General features: G+C 38.0%; 1 protein-coding gene across 5 annotated transcripts in view; it reads right to left on the bottom strand.

The window, feature by feature from the left end:
* Positions 1-18090, bottom strand: part of PLS3 (plastin 3) — a 90348-nt gene that overhangs the window by 9818 nt on the left and 62440 nt on the right. For all 5 annotated transcript variants that reach the window (XM_036839848.1, XM_036839851.1, XM_036839852.1 and 2 more), the window contains 6 exons: positions 11512-11641; positions 10582-10714; positions 8284-8365; positions 7086-7251; positions 4727-4869; positions 2169-2264 (listed from right to left, as the gene is read on the bottom strand). In XM_036839848.1, the coding sequence (XP_036695743.1) occupies positions 2169-2264; positions 4727-4869; positions 7086-7251; positions 8284-8365; positions 10582-10714; positions 11512-11641 (750 nt within the window). The remainder of the gene's footprint in view (positions 1-2168; positions 2265-4726; positions 4870-7085; positions 7252-8283; positions 8366-10581; positions 10715-11511; positions 11642-18090) is intronic.

Genomic DNA, 18090 nt, shown 5'->3' with positions numbered 1-18090 from the left:
ACTTGAGGATATGGGGAGGGGGAGGGGTGAGATGTGACAGGGTGAGAGAGTGGCATGGACATATATATACTACCAAATGTAAAATAGATAGCTAGTGGGAAGCAGCCGCATAGCACAGGGAGATCAGCTCGGTGCTTTGTGACCACCTAGAGGGGTGGGATAGGGAGGCTGGGAGGGAGGGAGATGCAAGAGGGAAGAGATATGGGAACATATGTATATGTATAACTGATTCACTTTGTTATAAAGCAGAAACTAACACACCATTGTAAAGCAATTATACTCCAATAAAGATGTTTAAAAAAAATGGGTGAAGTGTTTAAACAAAGATATATGGATGGCAAATAACTACGTGAAAAGATGTTCAACATCATTTGCCATTAGGGAAATGCAAATTAAAATCACAATGAGACACCTCTACACCTGTTAAAATGATTCATGTTTAACCACACTAAGGTGTCAGTGAGCATGTGGACGTACTGGTACTTTCACGCACTGCTGGCGGCAATGTGCAAAGGTACAACCACTTTGGAAAACAACTTGGCAGCTGCTTAAAAAAGTTAAACACACACATACCATACTACCCAGCCATTCCACTCCTAGGTATTTACCCAAGATAAATGAATGCGTATATGCATACAAAGACTTGTATATGAATGTTCAGAGCAGCTGTATTTGTAATGGCCCCAAACTGGAAACAATCCAAATGTTCATCAACAGGTGAATGGATAACAAATTATAGTATATCCATTCACTGGACTATTATTCAGCAATAAAATAGGAATGAATTTACGATACATGCAACAACATGGATGAATCTCAAAATAATTACGCAGAGTGAAAGAAGCTAGATAAAATAAGAGTACATACTGTATGATTCCATAAAATTCTCAAAAATTCAAACTAAACTGAAAGGAAGCAAATCAGTGGTTGCCTGGGATGGAGGAGTATGGGGGCAGGGAGGAATTACAAAGGATCATGAGGAAACTTGATATATATCCCTAAAGAAGATGTAAGACTGAAAAAGATGAAGGACACTGAAAAACAAGGGGAAAAGCAAGAGGAAAGGCTCAGAGGTAAAATGAGTGTGTGTGTGGTGGGTACAGAGTAGTGGGAAATTGCACTGGCCGGAAGAGATGGAGCAAGATGGTATAGCAGGGCCTTACATGATCAGCAGAACATTTCGGATTGAACTCTAGAGTCAATGGGGAAACCTTGAAGGATTCTGAGGAGGTAAAAGACAATGAAGGGAGTGCTTTAAGATCAACTAGGGAGGAGTGACTGGAGAAGAGCTGTACCAGAATCAGAATCAGTATACTGGTGCCATCTACCCAGGCATAAAATCACCTGGCTAGCCATCCCAGACAGCTCCCTTGGTGCACAAGAGGGCCCCTCATTCATGCCAAGAGTGACCTGAACTGAAGAATTTCACAGTTAAAAACAGACAGAAATATAAGCACTACAAGTCAGTTACAAATTCAGTTCTGATAAGGACAGCATAAGTGGTTTAGCCAGTGTAATCCACTCAATCCTACTGTGAAATATGCTAGAAATGTGGATTTTTAAAAACCAGTAGAATACATTCCATATCCAATGAGTACTAACAACAACAGGATCCTAGAAAGTTGGGACTAAATAGTCTAGGCCAACTCTTTACTTCATGTATGAACAAAGTGAAATCCAATTTCGGGAAGGAACTTGTCCAAGGTCATTGAACAAATAAGTGATGTAATCAGGGAACATGTTCCGTGACAGTAATTCCCCAAACTGGATTTCAGGGATCAGGAGTTTGTAAACATACTCACATTACTCTCAACACAGGAATATTACAGATGCATATATGAATATATAGTCATTAAATCTATCACTGTGATTATAATCCAAATACTTGGAAAAGGTGAGTCTCTAGTGCTTATTTCCCCACACTTGCTTTGAATATTTTATGCCATCCATATGAACCAATGCCACCATAATTACAGAACTCACTAATAAACTATTAACATAAATCAAAGCATCTTTCTGCCTCTGAATTACACCTACAGTAATAAATTTTAAAATAATGCTTAAAATTGCCAACACCATAACATGCAATTATAAAAATTCTTGTTATTTATAAGAAATTGACAACAACTTTGTAAGCTTATAGAATTCAAAAGAACACCTATACTTACATTGAAACCTGACATGTTAATATCTATCCGTGGTTCACCTTCCTTTTGTCCTTTTGGTGCAATTTGATTGAGAAGATGAAAATAGGCTTTGGAATCCTACAAATGAATTGAAAATGTCAGTGAGATCACATTTACAAAGAATGAATGTATCCTATTGTCCCATGTTTGGAAGGATACTCGCGTTGGATTTTGTGAGAATGTACGACACAAATCTCTATCTTCTAATTTAACGGCTCCTTTCCCCAGAAAAGTCCACTTATCTGGCCTTAGGTCTGCCTTGAATATGGATGAACTGGATTTTGTCATGACTTTACAATTTATTGAAGTCATCAATACAATAATGCTAGTAAACACATAACTAGTTCTGTACCTTCACTGAGTTACTGAAGTCAATAAGCTTGATAGATAAAACAAGCAGGAGAAAAGTAGGACAGGAGAAATCCAGGAAGCATAGGGAAAGAAAAAATAAACAGGTTACATCACTACAAAGCATAATATGTATATACCATAACGTATGGAGAAGAGATTAGCTGTGTTAAAGATGTATTTAAATGACAAAAATTTTACAACGAGTAACACTTGAGGTGGTGAAATAACATTAAACCCTTAATTATCTGAATATATTTAACCAAACAAGCTTCTCTTTGTTTTAAGCTTCTGAACTCTTTCATCACTTGAACACTTTCACTTGGAATCCCAATACCTAAAACAAAATGGCATTGCTCATACGGGGTGTGCGCTGGGTGAATTCAGGCTGTGTGGACACTGCCCAGAACAAAACGTGAAAACCACTGTACCAAGTGCAAACACTTATGAGGGTCTTCAACACACATGTTAAATTGTACCAGAGGACAGGAACTGGAGTGAAGATTCCTTAATCATGTTATATTTGAAGATCACCTTCCCAGCCATGATAGTTTTCCATTACTGGGCCTTGACAGTCCAGAAAGATTATAAAGGAATGTTTCTTGTGTAAACCCTATGGATTATGTGCAACCTAATCCCCTGGAGAAGTTGTTCAATATGGAGATTGCTGGATCCAACCTCAGACCTACCAAGCACAGATCTCTGGGAGCTGCCCAGAAAGCTGCATCTTAAATGAACCACCCCAATAAGTTTGATACACTCGCCAGAAACGATTCTAAGACTGGGGAGAATCAGGTGAGTGAAAGCCACTTCAGAGCAATTCATGGAATGCAAACCCAGATCATACCATTAGTAGGCATAGGGGTTATCTCCTTCCAAGGAGTAGTGCATTACAGTTGTGAAAGTGCTTTCGCTTACAATTACCTACTAAAGATGCAGAAACAATTCGTAATCTAACCCTATGTACTTGAGAAAGACGGGTAAAGAGCAGACTCCACAGAGTCTGTACTTACTACCCTGAAAAGGGGCTGTACAGGTGAAAATTTGAACTTGAACATACATTACCTAACAATCCTCTGCTTTTTAAAAATATTCAAAGCAGAATATTTTTTAAAAAAATATTCATTTGTAAATAAGATTCCCTTTTATACATTTAAATTATGTGCTCTGAACATAAAATACATTTATGAATGGTTTTCGGGAACGTATCTAATGTGTAAAGCAAAATATAGCTGGCTAAGCATGTTGCATAAATTAAAAGAAGAGGTGGGGTCAGTTGGTTTTATAATTTTGGGGCCATCCTTAATTTTCACTGATGAAATCAGTAATGCAAATATATCCCATTACTTTCTCTCACCACTGAATAAACTGATGTGGTCACAGACTATTTTCATAGCCCTATTGGCCAGTGACATCTGATGAAGATCCTTGAATTTGTTCCCTGTGTTCCAACATCTGGATTTTGGAGAGCCGAGTTAGTTAATGAGAATGCCAAGATATCTGCTGTGGTGATTTTGGCCCTCTCTCCCCGAGATGCCAAAGGCAACGTGTGGTAAATGAACGCTACCGATGTCTCCCGCCCTTGCGAGTTTTCCCTAGTGCTCATGATGAGCAGTGAGTGCCAAAATTCAACTCAACGCAAGAAATCTTTGTGGGTCTTTTATGTGCCAGGTGTTGTGTTAGAGGTGGGCTTTAGTAGGAGGGCAGTAATGCAAGGGCGGGGGCTGAGGTAGGAGACACAGACATAAATAAAAGTATGTAACTACCCTCAAGAACTCAGCGCCTGAAGGAGGGAGCACATGACAGAAGAGGAGCCAAATAAGAAAGGGGACAGGGAATCCTGAGGCCCTTTCTCTTCTAGGTCTTTACTAACAGGTACACTGAGGCATGGGAAAGGCAGTTAGCAACAGAAGAGTCATGACTGCCGGTCCTTTCATACTCCATGTCGAACAGTAGGCAGAATAGAAAATGTTAGGACTATAATATGATACTTTTTACCCCTTTCTGCAAAATGAAAGCTAGACTTGGTGTAGTTCTCCTTACTTGGCTCCATCTCTCTACTGAAATCTACCATCAGGGCCAAGAGGCAACAAGGCTGGGTGATAAACTCATAGGAATGACCCCTCCTTTAAGCTGGCATGAAATCTCCCGAGTCATTATATCCTCCAAAGTGTCGATAACTGCACAGTTACCTTGATGTCAGCACTAAAATTGTTGATTTTCTGCCAGCCTGAGTTTTCCAAATGAAAGTTTGCCCATCTAAGCAGAAGCTCTTCTGGAGATAATTTCATAAGCTCCTCCAAGGTCTCACCGTCTCGAAGTAAAGCAGCCAAGGCTACAAGGAAAAAAGCCACAACCAATATATTCCATGTAACAGTTATTACAAGTTTATTGAGTCTTTTGACACTCTATTAAGTAAGTAATAGAGGTACTAAAAGTACTGTGACCTAGTGCCTGGTTTTCAGGTACTCACAGTCTAATAACAAAGATAAATAAAAGTAGATAATTATGATCCAGATAGAAACGTTGTATTATGAGAATACGCAGCAAACATTTATTATAACATATTCTTTATTATTCTTCACATTCCAAATACCAATTAAGTTCTAGCTTTTAAGTTGAACATTTTCACATTATGTCATATATTTACATAAATTGTTCTTAAGTAATACGAAAATCAGAGACTTGGGGGAGTATGTTTAAAATTTTGGAGCCTTTTACTTAACCTTTTGATTAAATGAGTATACAAACCCCATGGTATATATATTTAAGTATAACTAATTAACTCTTGAAGTGTTAAACCTATTTTTAAAGGAATAGAATTCAACTTTGCATTTTCTATAGCATCTAACATGTAAAGGCTGCTCAATAATTTTTTGTTGTTGAACTGAATGCCTAGAAGAAGCCAAGGGTTTTTTGATAAATATTCCCAGAGGTAACAGGTAGAAGCTTGGGTGTCTGTACAGAGCACTGTCTAAATTCAAGCACTGTTTTATGAAGAAGTTGTGTAGTCCTTATGCAGTAATTACCTCCCATAAGATAAAAGGAGATTTATATTGAACAAGAAGACTGAAACTGCCTGACTTCCAAAGAGGTCTAAGCGATACCTCTAACAGGCAAATTTCATCTTTCATGGACTCTGCTTCATGCCATGTCACTCTGGCACTGAGGGATTTAAGCAAGGGAAGAGGCAACATTCTTACTTGTACAGAAGCCTCTTTCTGCTCCCCATCTCCAAGTCAAAGGCTGGAAAGGATTAAACAGCCTGGTATCTATGCACCTGAGACCTTGTCAAAGATAAATCATTTGATTTATTACATGAGCCAATGTAATTTAATTTTGTTGTCTTCCTTTCCTTTTCAATGGACTTCAACTCCTTTAACATGACAAACACTGCTCTGAAGAGGCCAGCAATTAGAAAAATTTTATTTGTTTAAATATGGGCCCCTTGGGGGCTTCCCTGGTGGCGCAGTGGTTGAGAATCTGCCTGCCAATGCAGGGGACACGGGTTCGAGCCCTGGTCTGGGAAGATCCCACATGCCGCAGAGCAGCTGGGCCCGTGCGCCACAACTACTGAGCCTGCGCATCTGGAGCCTGTGCTCTGCAACAAGAGAGGCCACGATAGTGAGAGGCCCGCGCACCGCGATGAAGAGTGGCCCCCGCTCACCGCAACTGGAGAAAGCCCTCGCACAGAAACGAAGACCCAACACAGCCATAAAACAAATAAATAAATAAATAAATAAATAAATATAACATGAATGAACTTGAAGAAAAAAAAAAATATGGGCCCCTTTGAGTGGATTGAAAGTGTAAGTGTAATAAAGTCTTGGATAAATGTGCAAAATAAGACTGTTGACAGGCATTGTGAGACCCTGAAATACTGAGAACCCCCAGTATATATTCTTCCCCCAAAGTAACTGAGGATTGATATGGTGAGTTCCAGAAGAAAATGTGAATATTTGGAGTGATGCTTAATATTGTAAACTTCAAAAGGAGAGGATAATGTAGTACTTCCGAGCACCCCAGGACAATTGTATTGCATATGCTTATACATCCTAGAAGTCTATGATGTGATATCAAAACCTATCCTATAAGAATGATGCTTCTGCTAATTCAGGAAACATGAGACCACCAGGGGCAATTTAGAATAGTTTTGAAGAGGCCTAAATCTATGATAGAATAGAAAAGGTATGGAAAATAATAGGAGATGGTGTGCAGCAGTGGAGCTGAGGGTGGTGATGGGGTGGGGACTGTGTGGTCAGAGCAGAAAAGAATGCATATCAAGTTTGGGGACTTTGGGCAAGTTCCTTAAACTCTCTGTGCTTCCGTGCCTTTACTGTGAAATGAATTCTAAAGTGCCAGACAAATGTTAATTACTACTAAAGAAGAAAGTTATAATTAGGCTGTTTTCCTGAATAACACTATAACATTACCTTATGTTTAATTCTAGTTATCATCTAATCACCTCAATTAAGTGAAAGCATGACAGTCTGCATGACTAGAAAAAATAACCAATAAACGACTTTCAAAATTATGACTGTGTTCCATTACCTTCATTCCTGCTTAATTCAATGTCAGCAAACAAACCGATCTTAATGATCTGCCAAAGCAGTCCCAAAACCAGATGAGGTTTCCCAGCCCGCAAATCTTCTGCACCAATGTTCACAACGTGACACCCAATGGCAGAAGCAGAGTTCAGTGCCAAGTTCAAGTTTTCCTGCAAGACAGCCAATTTACACTTGCTTCTTGACCTTTCTGTTTTTTTGCAGTCTATTTCTCCCTTCACTGAAAATAACACTCAGCAAGGAAATTATGTCTTAATTTTACCCACACGTGATGCACAAAAAGCAATATCCAGGCTTTGGTGTTAAAAGCATAGCTAGGGACTCTCCTGGTGGTCCAGTGGGTAAGACTCCGCGCTCCCAATGTAGGGGGCCCGGGTTTGATCCCTGGTTGGGGAACTAGATCCCACATGCATGCCACAACTACGAGTCCGCATGCCACAACTAAGAAGCCCACGTGCCACAACTAAACATGCCTCAATGAAGATCCTACGTGCCGCAACTAAGACCTGGCGCCGCCTAAATAAATAAATAAATAAATAAATATATTTTTTTAAAAAAGCATAGCTAAAACAAATCTAGCCTCATTGTTATTGTCTTTTTCAGATTTACAGGGGAAGTTAACTCAGTATTTTTATTTGGTCCCTTCTTAAGGACACTGACACTAAAGGGAAAGGCTGAGTTACTAGAGTAAGTATATCCATATGGGTTAAGTGTCGTATTTCTAAAAATGCCTAAATGAGAGGTCTATTGAATACACCTGAGAGTTCTAGAAGTTCTCAATCTCCACATCCCAAGAGATGCTCTTGCTTGAGGGAATTTTGCTATCTAACAGTCTAATACTCACTAAATGGAAAATAAAAGCCCTTTGTTCTTTAAGCATGTTAATTAATTAAGAGCTTAAATGTTTTTGCTTATTTCTGTATGTTTGAACACAAAATGTAATGAAAAGAACACAGGGCTTTGCAGTTAGACCTGGATTTGAACTTTACTTCCAGCAGTAACGTCAGTACAGCTCAAAAACCTTTCTGAGTCTCAGTTTCTCTTTTCTATGAAATCTGGAAAATAATCCTCAACTCAGACTTGTTATAAGAATTAAATGAGAAGATGAAAAGTGCAGAGCCTATGGTCTGTAGAACAGGTCCTCAAATAGTAGTTTCATGGAAGGAGGGGAGAATGGTACATACCTGAATGATGAAGGGTGTAAGTTTCTTCTTGTTGATTGCTCTCTCATCAATTGTATCAGGAACTGAAAGGTTGATCATTTTACTGAAACAAATTTTGAAATGAGTTGACTTACTTTAAAATAATCTTTAATATACACAAATACTGTAAGGCTTATTATAACATGTCTCTCATGTAATCTGAAAAAAAAATGCAACATATGACTTTTATCATGTTGATCTCAAAAAACTATACATATAAAAATGCAAATAAAAAAGACCAAAGTATTTACAGTAGTTGAGTATTTCTGAGTTGGGCATTAGGGCATACTGTCTTATTTAATTTTTTGTAACTTCCACATTCTTTTAGAAGAATGAATTACTCGGATATTAAAAAAACCTTTATTGAATAAATGTTAAAAACAGATAATATCGCACATTGAAACTGAATCTCTCTTCTAGATTATACAATGCACAATTAAAATGACCATTTATCTACAAAGAGGTAAAATTAGTTGAGCATGAGATTCTTTCATTCACCAAATACTTATTGAATGCCTAGATGATGTACCAGGTACTATATTTGGTGCTGGAAATACAGTGATAATACAGAGAGAAAGAAAAGTTATATTAATTAGGTTAGAATCTGACTTAGGAAGAATCTCATTTGGTAAAATTTGGAGTTAGACTCTAACATTTTAGATGTTTATAATACTGCCCTAAAACAAGTTATTCTGCATAGGGAAAACCATGCTTCTTTCCATGCAAAATTTAAATATTAAATAAATAGTACCATATGAGTCTCTATATTAAAACATATCGGGAATATCTCTTTACAGCCTATAAGTGGCAAGTAAGGGGATATTTCACATTTTTAAAATCAGCTTTTCAAACAACCAAAATGACCTTATTGAAAGAAAAAAGAATTTCATATATTGTACACTGTCATCAGAAATATACCCATTGCACTGTTCTAAGTGCTCTATATATAGTCACTTAAAGCTCACAACAGCCCTGTGAGGCAAGTACAATAATATGGGGATCATAATGGATGGATCCTGAAATGCAAAGTGGTCAAGTACCTTTTATTTATTTAAAAAATTCTTCCCTATTATGGTTTATTACAGGATATTAAATATAGTTCCCTGTGCTATATGGTAGGACCTTATTGTTTATCTATTTTATATATAGTATGTTTTATATACAGTGTGTATCTGCTAATGCAAAACTCCTAATTTATCTCTTTCTCCCCCTTTCCCCTTTGGTAACCATAAGTTTATTTTCTATGTCTGTGAGTCTGTTTCTATTTTGTAAATAAGTTCATTTGTATCATTTTTTTTAAGATTCCACATATAAGTGATATCATGTGGTATCTGACTTTCTCTGTCTGACTTACTTCACTCAGTATGACAATCTCTAGGTCCATCCATGTTGCTGCAAATGGCATAATTTCATTCTTTTTTATGGCTGAGTAGTATTCCAGTGTGTATATGTACCACATCTTCTGTATCCATTCCTCTGTTGATGGACATTTAGGTTGCTTCCATGTCTTGGCTATTGTAAATAGTGCTGCTGTGAACATTGGGGCGCATCTATCTTTTTGACTTACAGTTTTCTCCAGACATATGCCCAGGAGTGGGGCTGCTGGATCATATGGCAACTCTATTTTTAGTTTTTTAAGGAACCTCCATAGTATTTTCCATAGTGGCTGTACCAATTTACATTCCCACCAACAGTGTAGGAAGGTTCAAAGGGGTCAGTGTCTTGATTGCAGCTATTGATACATAGCTACTGAGTGACAGAGTCTGAATAGGAACCGGGCAGACTGATTATGGAGCATGCTCTTAACCACTGTACGCCACTGCCTCAAAAAAGAGTTGCATTCACTGACAAACTGTTGATAATCTTATATCATTTCTGCCAAGACACTGTTGGGTCTGGGGCAGCAGGAGTGACGAATGCATTTTTCAGAAATAAGTAATTGGAGAGTGAAAAGTGATGAGTGGCCTGTTTTTCTCTTTTGGGACCGATGGTACTTGAGCATAAAGAGATGCTGACATAAAAAGTTCAACTAAGTTGTAATGTTTAGCTTACTCAGTGATGAGAAGAAATTGGAAGCTGAGAGCTTCTCTAGGAAGAGGTCTCTGGTCTAAATGACTGAGTTTTAGATTCACCTTTAGTGGTACTTTCACGGACAGACCTAGAGATGAATTGGGCAGAACCTAGACAATTTTCAATTCTAGCTATTCCCCGAGACGAATCCATCAAGCATCCAGAAACAACTATGTCAATTACATGGAAGACTATTTTTGGAAATCTTACCAAAGCACAATTCCATCACCAACAGCTTTGAACAGGTCATCAGTATTTGGGTTCATTGGTATGACATGTCGGCAATCTGGATCATTTTCCAAAGCTTTGTTTATCCAGTTAACGAAAGCATATTTTTCTTCCTCTAAAATTATGTGAAATAAGAAGACATTAGTTCATACTCTAGGTTAAATATTTGACTCTAAAGCCTGAAATAGTTGTTCAGGAGAGCTGTACGTTAATGTTTCACAAGCCTGTTGTTATCCTCTTTGGAAACCCAGACAAGTGAATGCAACACAGTGGCTGTTAGGAGCTATATAAAATAAACAAAAAGAATAGAGCAGGGTTAACTGATCCTTAGAAGTTAGTTACAAAATTCTATTTATAGTTGAGAATCTGCCTGCTAATGCAGGGGACACGGGTTCGAGCCCTGGTCTGGGAAGATCCCACATGCTGCGGAGCAACTGGGCCCGTGAGCCACAGCTACTGAGCCTGCGCGTCTGGAGCCTGTGCTCCCCAATAAGAGAGGCCACGATAGTGAGAGGCCCACGCACCGCGATGAAGAGTGGCCCCCGCTTGCTGCAACTAGAGAAAGCCCTAGCACAGAAACGAAGACCCAACATAGCAATCAATCAATCAATCAATCAATCAATCAATCAATCTTTAAAAAAAATCCTATTTATATTACTGTAGGGCTCTGCTGTAATAAAGCCTATCTGTGCACGTATTGTATCATGGCTCTTACAAGCTAATAAAGCCGTACAATAAATACCTGTAATGCCTTTATGGGAAGTATTAAGTCCCAAGTCCAAATATAGGTCACAACGACTTCGACTGTATTCTTAATTAGGAGGCAATGTGTTTCTAGAGCCTCTCCTTGACATTATAGCAGGCAACCTACTTAGTTCACTGTGTTCACCTAACACATGTGAAACTATTTACCTGAGTAAGAATGCTGCGTTCCTTCACTGGACAGCTCTGAAGTTCCTCCCAGAGCACAGATCCCTTCTTTCCTGTTGATTGCTTTGCGGAAGGTTTTGGCAATATCGCTGCTTTTTACCTCTTGGAAAATCTATTAACGAAAATATGTTGTTGATTCACAATTTTCAATCAGTCACAACCATAAGCATATTTATCTTCTTTTATACTCTGGTAATCTACATTTTCCCCCATAGGTGATAAGGCAAACTAGGCTTGAGTTTTAAAATGCTAAACAAGTACTTCAATACTGCTACCAAAAATGAAGTGCCAGAAGTCAACTGCACACACTTGTCAAAAACATCAAGCGCCACATGCGTTGAATACGTTTTAAGCCAAAAACTAGTGTAGTTCAAAGGCACAGGTAAATCTGTTAATTTTCTAGAACAAGGAAGGCTTTGTTCCTTTCCTGGAGAGAAACGACTGAAGGCTTCCCCCTTCTTTAAGCACGATTCACAGTGCAAAGAAAGATGAAAATGTTGGGACTTCCCTGGTGGCGCAGTGGTTAAGTATCCGCCTGCCAATGCAGGGGACACGGGTTTGAGCCCTGGTCTGGGAAGATCCCACATGCCGCGGAGCAACTGAGCCCGTGCGCCACAACTACTGAGCCTGCACTCTAGAGCCCACAAGCCACAACTACTGAGCCCGAGAGCCACGACAACTGAAGCCTGTGTGCCCAGAGCCTGTGCTCCGCAACAAGAGAAGCCACTGCAATGAGAAGCCCGCGCACTGCAACGAAGAGTAGCCCCCACTCGCTGCATCTAGAGAAAGCCTGTGCGCAGCAACTAAGACCCAACGCAGACAAAAAAAAAAAAAAAAAAAAGAATAAACCCAGAAAAGAGGCTTTTTAGTGATCGAGCTTCTTCACAATAAGGCACATGGCTAATGAAATTAACCTGTACATTCTAATTGTACAAAAGCAGGCGGTAACAAAGCAAATTTCATACCCTACTCTAACCGCTTGACTGAATGACTGGACATTCCAAAGGTCTGCCCATACATGTCTGAAATACTGAAACTTACCTAACCTCCAATTTGTTCCTGAGCTACCAATGTGCATGGCTAAATTAGCCACCGCCAGAAAAACAAGAGCAAGATGTAGCATTTTCATAAAAACTTCTTTAAAAGGTGTTTAGAACACAATAGACCTATCGAAAGAAACTTACGGCCCTAATGGAAAAGTTGCTGAGCAAACAGAAGATAACCCAAAGGCCTTTAGCATTACCGACAAGTACATACTCACAAACACACCTCAGGAGGGGTAGCCTATGTTTGAAGGTCATAGAACAGGGTCACCGTATTTACCAGTTCAGGCTGTGTCTATGAGAGCAGGCATGAGTAGAAGCTGAAATCCAGCCCATGCTCCCCTAAGCAGGCCTGGTGTCTTGTGCAAGACTGTGGCAGGCAGAAAGAGGAGTGCCGTTTTACATTTAGTCTCTCCAGGAGAGCATCTTTTTGTAATTAATCAACTGAGACAGACTCTTTTTTTTTTTTAACATCTTTATTGGAATATAATTGCTTTACAATAGTGTGTTAGTTTCTGCTTTATAACAAAGTGAATCAGTTATACATATACATATGTTACCATATCTCTTCCCTCTTGCATCTCCCTCCCTATCCCACCCCTCTAGGTGGTCACAAAGCACAGAGCTGATCTCCCTGTGCTATGCGGTTGCTTCCCACTGGCTATCTATTTTACGTTTGGTAGTGTATATATGTCCATGCCACTCTCTCACCCTGTCACATCTTACCCCTCCCCCTCCCCATATCCTCAAGTCCATTCTCTAGTAGGTCTGTGTCTTTATTCCCGTCTTGCCCCTAGATTCTTCATGACCTTTTTTTTTTTCCTTAGATTCCATATATATGTTAGCATACTGTATTTGTTTTTCTCTTTCTGACTTACTTCACCCTGTATGACAGACTCTAACTCCATCCACCTCACTACAAATAACTCCATTTCGTTTCTTTTTATGGCTGAGTAATATTCCATTGTATATATGTGCCACATCTTCTTTATCCATTCATCCGATGATGGACACTTAGGTTGCTTCCATGTCCTGGCTATTGTAAATAGAGCTGCAATGAACATTGTGGTACATGACTCTTTTTGAATTATGGTTTTCTCAGGGTATATGCCCAGTAGTGGGATTGCTGGGTCGTATGGTAGTTCTATTTTTAGTTTTTTAAGGAACCTCCATACTGTTCTCCATAGTGGCTGTATCAATATACATTCCCACCAACAGTGCAAGAGGGTTCCCTTTTCTCCACACCCTCTCCAGCATTTATTGTTTCTAGATTTTTTGATGATGGCCATTATGACCGGTGTGAGATGATATCTCATTGTAGTTTTATTTGCATTTCTCTAATGATTAATGATGTTGAGCATTCTTTCATGTGTTTGTTGGCAATCTGTATATCTTCTTTGGAGAAATGTCTATTTAGGTCTTCTGCCCATTTTTGGATTGGGTTGTTTGTTTTTTTGTTATTGAGCTGCATGAGTTGCTTGTAAATTTTGGAGATTAATCCTTTGTCAGTTGCTTCATTTGCAAATATTTTCTCCCATTCTGAGGGTTGTCGAGACAGACTCTTTCTAACTGGTAGGAAAGTTGCTGTAGCCCCATCACAAAGTCATCTTTTCCTGTTACCGTCCTGAAATCCTGGTCTTCCTTGGACTTATAAACCCAATTTTATTTAGGAAAATAGTTAGTAAGCAGTAAGTTTTACAAAATCAAGCTTACTCAATTTCCATAGCTGTGATTTTGTGCTATACCTGTAATTTCAGAGGTAGACTCAGAATGTGTGTGCACGCGTCTATGTCTGTATATGTATATAGACACGCACACACTGACTACTCTAAATATTACACACAACCAATGAAATCACTCTTCCTCCTCTCTGGCCATTATACTGACTCCTGTTAAGTATCAATAGTGTGGAACTGACTCATGTACCCTGGGTAATTTCAAATTATTAAAATGATTTTTACTCACACTCTGATTCCACCTGTAATTTCATTTAATTTACCTTACCTTCCAAGCCAAGATTAGACAACAAAATGGTTACTTGGGAATGTAGCATCTTAACTGTGATGCATTTTGTTCCCACAGCTCCCTCTTTGATAACTATATGTATCTGCTCAGTGAAAAAACAATATTTACTATTCTACCTCACTCTGAACTTTACTTCATTTAGATAACACTGTGTAGTAAATTAAAATATAAAATGTGTGCTTCTCCTGACCGAGATACCATAAATCACTGGAACGACAAAAATCTCCAAAATGTGATTGCCTCAAAGCTACTGCCCTCAGAATGACATATGCAAGGTTATTTTTCTTATCACGACTATTTTTGCCTTAAGGATCATTAGCTTCTAAAAATTAGGTTGTTTCCATGATCACTATTTCAGCTGAAAAACTTTGTAAACATCATGGAAAAGAGGAATAATACAAATAATAATAACTTTTAAAGAAGAATGTCTACTGTACAATATTCTAACGCAATTACTTACATAGCTCTACTTAAACTCTTGATGCTTGGGAATAACATGTTGAATGCAAAGTTGCAATTAAATGAGTTAATTTTCAATTGTCTTACAAAAGTTACATGACCTTCCTTTTCTAAATATTTTAAAATAAATTCTTCCAGCCAGGCTCAACTTTTCAGTTTCATAGTATTTTCCTCTGTTCTTTAGATTTAAAAAAATGTTAAAACATAAGTGATAGTTGAAGATTTATGTATCTGTTAAACTGATTCACTACGTGAGAATTTGCATTTTATTTTCTACTTTAGTAAAGAAATCACTCGAGTGGATGATAAAGCAATTTGAGTATAAGCCTTGGCTTAACAAGAATCTCTGAAATCAGAGATAGCACCAGGCCAACTACTGTGCTGGAGAGTTGTCAATGAATCTTTTCAAAGCTGCCCGTGGTGATACTAATGAGCTTGCTGTTTCATGCTGTTTTCCCTCCATGAGGAGGGACTTGCTTTTATCATGTGTGAACAAACTCCTGGTGTACACTGTTCACTCTGGTTCTATACATCTTTTCCAGTCTCTTTTATGAAACGTATATGTTTCTTATTCCTTTCAAAAGTGTCATCACCTTCCTAGATCAGCACTAGTGGCCAAGCCAAAGCAATGCAGAGGCACAGGACTTAAGAAGGAAAGATTTTAGAATGAATTGCAAAAAAATACTGACTGGCTTCCAGTGTTTGAGGCTTGTTTCCAAAGCAGCAGGTTTGAATTTTTACTTTTCGGGGAATCTGTTGTAGGCCTAAACTTAGTAATAATAGGAAAAGAACACTGCCTTTGTAATAAATAGAAATAACTACCAACAACTAACACCTGTATAGCATTTGCTATATACCGGGTATGGTTCTAAGCACTTTACTTATGTGAAGTTACTTAATCCTATGAGGTCGGTAATATTAGTAAAAGTTCTAAAACAGGTCAATAACTTATTCCCATTATGTAAGAGCAAGGTTCTCACTGTGAAAATAAGAGTTTAATGCAGATTTCTCTGCTGAAAGAACTTATCACCATACCAGTCTTTTTACAGATGAAGTAAAAAAACCCCACTATTACCGCGGAAGTATAAAAATCCAGTAATTTAGTTTTGAAATACTTAGAAGAAATAAGATCAGTTAATATATTTAATTTTAACACGTGAAGTTTACATATAATTTGGGGGCTCTTTTCTGCCATATATATATATTCTCCAAAATTAATATAAACATGTTGTTTGTAGCCTGGTTTGCAATTAACACCTCTTAAGTAGCAATTTAAAATAAAACCCAAAAATCTAACATGCAAGAACATGTTTATTTCTATTTCCTTATGTTAATCCCTGACAGGAATAATGTGCTTCCTCTTTCTCAGATAACTAGGATCTACCCATATTTTGTCTGACAATTTGTAAGATGTTTCATTGATGACAAGGCAGATGGGAGCGGACAGACATTTGGTTGGCTACATACCCATCTTTCTTTCAGCACAGTCATGGTGGTATCATTCTGAAACTTCAGCTGGGTTATTTTACCATCCTTCAGATTTCAAATTTCTTGAATAGAAGGGAGGTAACCGGAAAAAGCCACTAGTCCCCTGTGTAATGTTGGGCAAGTCACTTCCTTTTTCAGGAACCCAGGCTTTTTTTTTTAATTTGAAAAATGAAGGAGTATAAACATATTGATTTCTTCCAATTCTAAAATATACATTTTAACAAACAAGGTCCTCATTAGTATTTTATTTTTTAAAAAAATCCCTGGTGATGCCAAAATTATTATGCCTGTTATTCACTTTTTAAGAAAATACTAGGGTAATCACAGCCTTCACTTAAAAGCCACAAACAGCTGTGTGGAATCAGCAACGTTACAAAATATACAAAATTAAATATTTCCCTAAGATGATTTTTCTCAAAGACAATTTCATAACTGTGTCCTTAAAAATACTGGCACACTGCAAATCTTGATTATTTAAGTCTGTTCTTCCTAGTAGATTAAAAAATTCTGAGCAGAAAATTATATCAAAAATAAGTGATCATAGTTATCTACCACTGTAAGCTGCTTTAAACTCACAATTAAACATGCAGTTACAAGGGAGGCAAGTTATACATCAGAGGACATGCAAGCGCTCATACTGCAAGTCAATTGCAACTTACTATTGAACATAGAATTCGAAACAAAAGGCTTTGGCAATAACTGGAGACAAAAAATGGTGGGGAGGAGATCAGTATTTCAAGAGAAGATGGCAAGAACTATAGCATTATAGTTATGAAATATGTCTACATTTTAAAAAAAGTAACACTCCCCTCCTCCCAGCCACGCCCTGCCCCGCCCCACCCCCAGGCAAATGCTATCAGTTGAGTAGACACCATTACTTAGTCAATTTGCTTCTGGAACTCTCAAGGTGTTCTAAAGGGGTCAATTCTAATCGGAAAAAACATATCAGAATTTCACCTCCTTTACTGAGCTATGGTTACTGATGGGAGTATATGCTATCATTTCAGGTGTCTTGGGGCAAAAACAAACCGTGGAAAAGGATAGGAGCGCTAGGAAGTTTGTGATAAGTATTAGGCACTAATTACCTATCTGCAATATATGTAAGGAATGCCAAATTTGATCTAGTCAAACTCAGCCTTAAATGAATAATAAATAAAAACAATAAAATCTTAAGTGTTCTTAATTGAGGGGAGAGGCAACAGCTATTCTTTAATATATATCTCAAATACTTTGTTAATGAATATGGATGGAAAATGCCATATGTCTAGAAAAATCTTGACCCTGCTAGCTAGCAGCTAAAAGCATTAGGCTTCAATAGTGAGTACCACACATACACTCTCTAAGCACTGAGTATGGAACACTAGGTGCTTGGGGGTAGAAGAATTAAGAAATCAGCCCCTAACCTTGAAGAGTATTTGATGATACTAGAGAAGCAAGAAGAATTTTAAGTGCCTCTTCCAATGGACCGAAAAGATGTGCTTCTAACTTTTAATTATCAAAATCATCATCCTAGGGAAAATGGTACAGTTAAATACTACTACCACAA

Source organism: Balaenoptera musculus, chromosome X (assembly GCF_009873245.2).
Source record: "Balaenoptera musculus isolate JJ_BM4_2016_0621 chromosome X, mBalMus1.pri.v3, whole genome shotgun sequence".
NCBI classification, from domain to species: Eukaryota; Metazoa; Chordata; class Mammalia; order Artiodactyla; family Balaenopteridae; genus Balaenoptera; species Balaenoptera musculus.
The sequence above is the reverse complement of the archived record's forward strand: the minus strand, read 5'-3'. Positions and strand labels throughout refer to the sequence as shown.